The sequence below is a fragment of the Chrysochloris asiatica genome, unplaced genomic scaffold, assembly GCF_000296735.1.
Source record: "Chrysochloris asiatica unplaced genomic scaffold, ChrAsi1.0 scaffold00048, whole genome shotgun sequence".
Classification (NCBI taxonomy): domain Eukaryota; kingdom Metazoa; phylum Chordata; class Mammalia; order Afrosoricida; family Chrysochloridae; genus Chrysochloris; species Chrysochloris asiatica.
In genome coordinates this window covers 14,505,705-14,511,790 of record NW_006408566.1, presented here as the reverse complement: position 1 = coordinate 14,511,790, position 6,086 = coordinate 14,505,705, and the positions used below count along the sequence as shown (strand labels likewise).

Below are 6,086 nucleotides of genomic sequence, written 5' to 3'. Positions count from 1 at the left end.
TTCATTGTAAATAACTTTTTTAAACAACATTAAAGATGAGTATACTCATGAACCTCACCAGATGGAATATACAAAAATCAAATTGACTTTACCTGTGGAAAGAGATGGTGGAAAAGCTCCATATTATTAACCAAAACAAGACCAGGGGCTGACTATGGAACAGCCCATCCATTGTTCATATGCAAATTCAAGTTGATGTTGAAGAAAATTAAAACAAGTCCATAAGAGCCAAAATATGACCTTGACCATCTCTCACCTGAATTTAAGAGATGAACTGAAGAACAGATTTGATGTGTTAGACACTAATGACCAAAGACCAGAAAGAGTTGTAGGAAGACATTAAGAACATCATATAGGAAGAAAGCAAAAGGTCATTTAGAAGACTGGAAAGAAGGAAAGACCAAAATGGATGTCAGAAGAGACTCTGAAACTTGCTCTCCAGTTTAGAGATGCTAAAGCAAATGTAAAAGATGAAGTAAAAGAGCAGAACAGAAAGTTTCAAAGGGTAGTTTAAGAAAACGAAGTCAGATATTATAATGAAATGTACAAAGACCTGGTGTTAGACAATTAAAAGGGAAGAACACCATCAGAATTTCTCAAGCTGAAAGACCTGAAGGAAAAATTCAAGCCTAGATTTGAAATATTGAAGGATTCTGTGAACAAAATATTGTATAATGCAGAAAGCATCAAAGGAAGATGGGAAGGATATACAGGTACTTTACCAAAAAAGAAATGGTTGATGTTCAACCATTTGAAGAGGTTGCTTATAATCAAGAGCCAGTGGTACTGAAGGAAGAAGTTCAAGGTGTACTGAAGACATTGGCAAAGAAAAAGACTCCAGGTATTGACGGACAATAAATTGAAATCTTTTAACAAACTAATACAGCACTAGAGACTCATCTATACAAAGAAATTTGGAAGATTGCTATTTTGCCATCCTACTGAAAGGGATCCATATTTGTGCCCACCCCAAACAGAAGTAACCCAAGGGAGTACAGAAATCATCATGTATTACAAATATCGCTTGCAAGTAAAAATTTCGCTAAAGATAATTTTTAAAATGCTACAACAGTACATTGGAAGGGAATTGGCAGATGTTCAGTCTAGATTCAGATGAGGACTAGGAATGAGGGATATCATTGCTGATGTCAGATGGATCTTGGCTGAAAGCAGAGAATACCAGAGAAATGCTAACCTGTGCTTCATTGACTATACAAAGCCTTTCGATTGTGTGGATCATGATAAGCTATGGACAACACTGAGAAGAATGAGTATTTCAGATCACTTAATTGTGCTTATGAAGAACGTATACATAGACTAAGAGGCAATCCTTTGAACAGAACAAGGGAACACTGAATGATTTAAAATTAGGAAATGTGTGTGCAAGGGTTGTATTCTTTCACTGTACTTACTCAGTCTTTATGCTGAGCATCTGAGAAGCTGGATTCTATGAAGAATAACGAAGCATCAGGATTGGAGGAAGACTCATTAACAAGCTGTGATATGCAGATGATACAACCTTGCTTGCTGAAAGCAAAGAGCATGTAAAATACTTACTGATGATGATCAAAGGCCACAGCCTTCGGTATGGGTTGCACCTCAATATATAGGAAAAAAAAAAAATCCTCACCATTGTACCAATAAATAATATCAAGATAAATGAAGAGAAGATTGGAGTTAAGACTTCATTTTGGTTTGAAAGAACCATCAACAGTCATGGAAGCAAGAAATCAAATGATGTATTGAAATCGACAAATCTGCTACAAGAGCAAAGCTGTTTGAGGACTATGGTGTGCTTGACACAAGCCATGGTGAGTTCAGTAGCCTCATCTACATGTGAAAGTTGGACAATGAATAGTGAAGACCATAGAATAATTGACACTTTTGCATTGGAAGAGACTATTAAAAGTACTCTGGTGTCTGTCTGCCTTTAAGTCTTAGACACAGAGTGTTTGTTATTATTCTTATTAAGTCATTGCATCATATCATTGACATGGTGGTGGTAGAGGTGATGGCTATGTGCTGTGGAATTTGCTTCAACTCTTAGCGATCCTGTATAGGGTTTCTAAGGCTGTAAATCTTTACCAGGAGTCCTGGTGTGGTGCTGTGGGTTAATGCGCTGGACTATAAAGTTAGCTCGATCTACAAGGTCAGTGGTTCAAGCTCACCATCTGCTCCTCAGAAACCCTATACAGGGTCACTGTGAGTTGGAACCACCTCGAAGGTACTTACCAGCAACAAAGCTTTACTGTAGCAGAAAACCTCACCTTTTTTTGCACAGAGCTTCTGGTAGATTGGAACTCATGACCTTTCGGTTAGCATCCCAGTTAATAATCCACTATGCTACCAGGACTCCTTGATCAATGATATATTACCTTTTATTTAAAAATCAGGGATGGTGGAACAAACCTTGAATCTATTTATAGCTTGGGTATTGATTTTAGTTTCTGTGTTGTAGAAGTATTTGGTGACATATTTTAGTTTTAATGAAGCAAATTTGATTTCTTTACTGTTTTTGTAGCTCAGACCTGAATTGTTATAATTTTGAATTGAAGCTGTTACCCATAGCAGCCTGTCAGAGAACTTGGAGCACAAAATGTTTTTGTTTTTGTTTTGTAGCCTAAAGCTGCTAACTTGGATTGAAATATATATATGTATATTTTATTAGCAGTATAAATGATATAAATATTTGTGTTTTCCAAATAATGGTAATAATATACCTTGTTGCATCAGTTACTTCAATTTTTCTACCTTCCACATGATTTTTGTCCATATTCATATTTCTTCTTCTCTTGAAAGGATCTGTTGGTTAATAAACTGTTATATTTAGATGTTTAATTTGTATGCTGTATATTTGAATCTTGGCATAGCTATTTATTAACTTTCAATGATTTATGATTTCTTCTAAAGAACAAATAGGACTTTTATGCCTTTTCGTTTCCTTGAAAATTATCCAAGCTAAAAAATGAGAATGATGATCAGAAAATAGCAGTACAATGCAATGTTTGGGGCTGCTGGACTCAGACTAAGTGGCTGTCATTGTTGGTGTCTTTTCTGTCAATCCAACTAATGACTGTTTTTGCACTTACGATTTCCTTAGAACACCTGTTTTTCTGTCAGGGAGAAAATGTTTGACTTTCAGTGACAGATGCAGATGACATCATTTTAAATTAAGAGTTGAGGTAAAAAGGGAAAAAAATAAGGCACAAGATGTGACTAAATATGTAGTTTATGCAGAAATACTATTCTTTGGTCAAGTTAATTGTGGAAATAATGATTAGACATGTTCTTTTATTATTTGGTGGAACCATAATTCTACTCAGGGTTGGTTTGAGTCATAGAAGCAATTTTGCCCCTATTTTTCTCTAGGAACACTAATTTTGTCTTAAGTAGTTCATTATTTTATTTCGTGTAGTGTGAATGTAAATAGAATGTAAGAAGTAGAAATTCAGTAAATCTTTTTTCCTTTTTTCTGTAAAGATTATTTCCTCATTGAATCTGCTTCCTTTTCCTAAATCTTTTAAAGTGTTTTATAAATTTAATGGTATTTCCACTGTCCTCTTCCTTTTCATCGATGTCTGTTTTATTTTATCGCTTGTATCACTGATGTTAGAGGGTCCCTGTAGTGCGTCTTCTAGTCTGCCATCTTGATGGATGGAATCTGAGCCCTTAGTCTTTATAAACTTTATAGATTTTGTTCTTTGTAAACTTAGTTCATTATACACCTATTCTAAATATTGTGATATGTTTAATTATATATTATTTTTCCTTTTGTGTCTGAATTATATATTTTTTAGCATGCTTTCAAGGTTCACCCATGCCATGCTATCTATGAGAACTTCATTTCTCTTTATGGCTGAATAATATTCTTTTGTATGTATATGCCATATTTGACTTGTCCATTCATTATTTGTGGACTCTTGGCTTGCTTCCAACTTTTGGCTATTTGGATAATGTTGCAATGAACATTGGTGTACAAATGTCTGTTTGAAAGCCTGCTTTCTTTTGGTGCTATACTTAGGAGTGCATCTGCTGGGTCATGTGGTAATTCTGTGATGAACTTTTTGAGGAATCACCAAATTGCATTCTATAATGGCTACCCCATTTTACATTTTCATCAGAATTGGATGGGTTCCAATTTGCCTACATTATCACTAAAACTTTTTATTTTCCCTTTTTCTGATAATAACTACCCTAATGACTATAATTATTATCAGAAAAATGGAAAATAAAATATTTTGGTGATGATGTAGATAAATTGGAACCCCCTATCTAGCCTATTGATTATAAAGAGCCCTGGTGTGGCACTGTAGGATAGGCACAAGGTCAATTTGAACCACAAGGTTGGCAGTTCAAACTCACCAGCCACTCCTCAGAAACCCTACACAGGGTCGCTGAGTCAGAACAGACTCGACAGCACTTAACAACAATATCCTAATGACTTTAAGGAGTCTTGGGGTGGTGCTGTAGGATTAGCACTGGACCAAAAGGTTGGTTTGAACAATGAGGCTTGCAGTTCAAACCCACCAACTGCTCTTTGGAAACCCCATACAAGACCGCTATGAGTTGGAACCAACTCAACAGCATTTAACAACAACAATATTGCTCTGAACCAACTCGATGACACTTAACAACAACAACACTGACTATAAAATCCTCCTGGCATTTTGTTCTACAAGGAATTCCTTTACTCTATTATCAATACAGTTATTTATTTAAAGTATATCTTTTATTTGGCATTTTTACGTGATTTCTTTTCTGCCCATTTGCCAGAAATGAGTTTTGATGAATTGTTAGTGATTTGTAGACATAATATCATTGATTTCTTAGATTGATTTTATTTTGTTTCTTGAATCCAAGGATGGAAGACTCCAGACAGGGGACCATATCTTGAAGATTGGCAACACCAATGTGCAAGGAATGCCCAGTGAGCAAGTTGCACAAGTACTGAGGAATTGTGGGAATTCAGTCAGGATGCTTGTTGCTAGAGACCCAATTGGTGAAATTTCAATAACCCCTCCAACCCCTATGGCCTTACCTGTTGCCCTGCCTGTTCAAACCAACAGGAGCCCTTGTTCTGTGAGTATACAAATCATTATTTCATCTTAAATTAGATAGTAGTAGCATGATGTATTGCAAGATTAGAGCAGTTCGAGGGCTTTGAACAGTGGTTTGACCTTGTGGTTCACAGTCAAAGACTTATCCTGTGGAGCCACTGCACATCCTACATATAGACTAGAAAATAAAATAACCCGTGGATGAAGCATTTTACATAAAGAATGAAGAGTAAATACATGTAGGCATGCCCTGGTTATTGTGTTTTTCAGATATTGCATACATTATAAAGTGAAGGTTTGTGGGAACCCTGTGTTGAACAAGTCTGTGTACACTATTTTCCAATACTGTGTGTTCACTTTGTATCTCTGTGTAACATTTTGGTAATGCTCAGAATATTCCAAACTTTCATAATGTTATTATACACTTAATAGACTATAATATGTTGTCATTGTTAAGTACTGTTGAGTCATTTCTGACTTACAGCAATCCTTTATAGGCTTTCCAAGGAGCAGCTGGTGAGTTCGAACTGCTGACCATGTGATTCAAACCTTGAGGTCCAGTACTTATCATACAAGGCCACACTAGGAATCCATAATATAGCAGAGATGTAGCTTTTATATATACTGGAAAAACCAAAAACTCCGGTGACTTGCTGTATTGTGATAGTCACTTTATTGTGGTTATCTGGAACCAGTGTGCAGTGTCCCCAAGGTCTGCCTATTCTAAAGCCTTTTGCTGGCATCTTAATGGTTTATTCAGGGAACTAAACCTAAGTCTGAATTTTCTTTACACTTCATTAGAAAGAAGTGGAATGAATGTCCTTTTCTTAGAATTTGGATAGTGTTGGAGATGAAAGGGAGTTAGTTATCTTTCTTTTTCTTCCTTCCTTTTCTTTTATGTAGTTCTTTAAATAAAAAGTTTTGTGTGTGAATTAAGTGAAGATTTACAGGGTAAATTATTAATTTCATATTCAACAAATCATTGCAATGATTATAATCCCCTCCATATACCATCAACTAGCAGTATTT

General features: G+C 35.6%; 1 protein-coding gene across 1 annotated transcript in view; it reads left to right on the top strand.

Moving 5' to 3' along the window:
- Nucleotides 1-6,086, top strand: part of INADL (InaD-like (Drosophila)) — a 383,821-nt gene that overhangs the window by 25,664 nt on the left and 352,071 nt on the right. Inside the window, exon 6 of the mRNA XM_006862480.1 lies at nucleotides 4,861-5,079. Coding sequence (XP_006862542.1) covers nucleotides 4,861-5,079 — 219 coding nt within the window. The remainder of the gene's footprint in view (nucleotides 1-4,860; nucleotides 5,080-6,086) is intronic.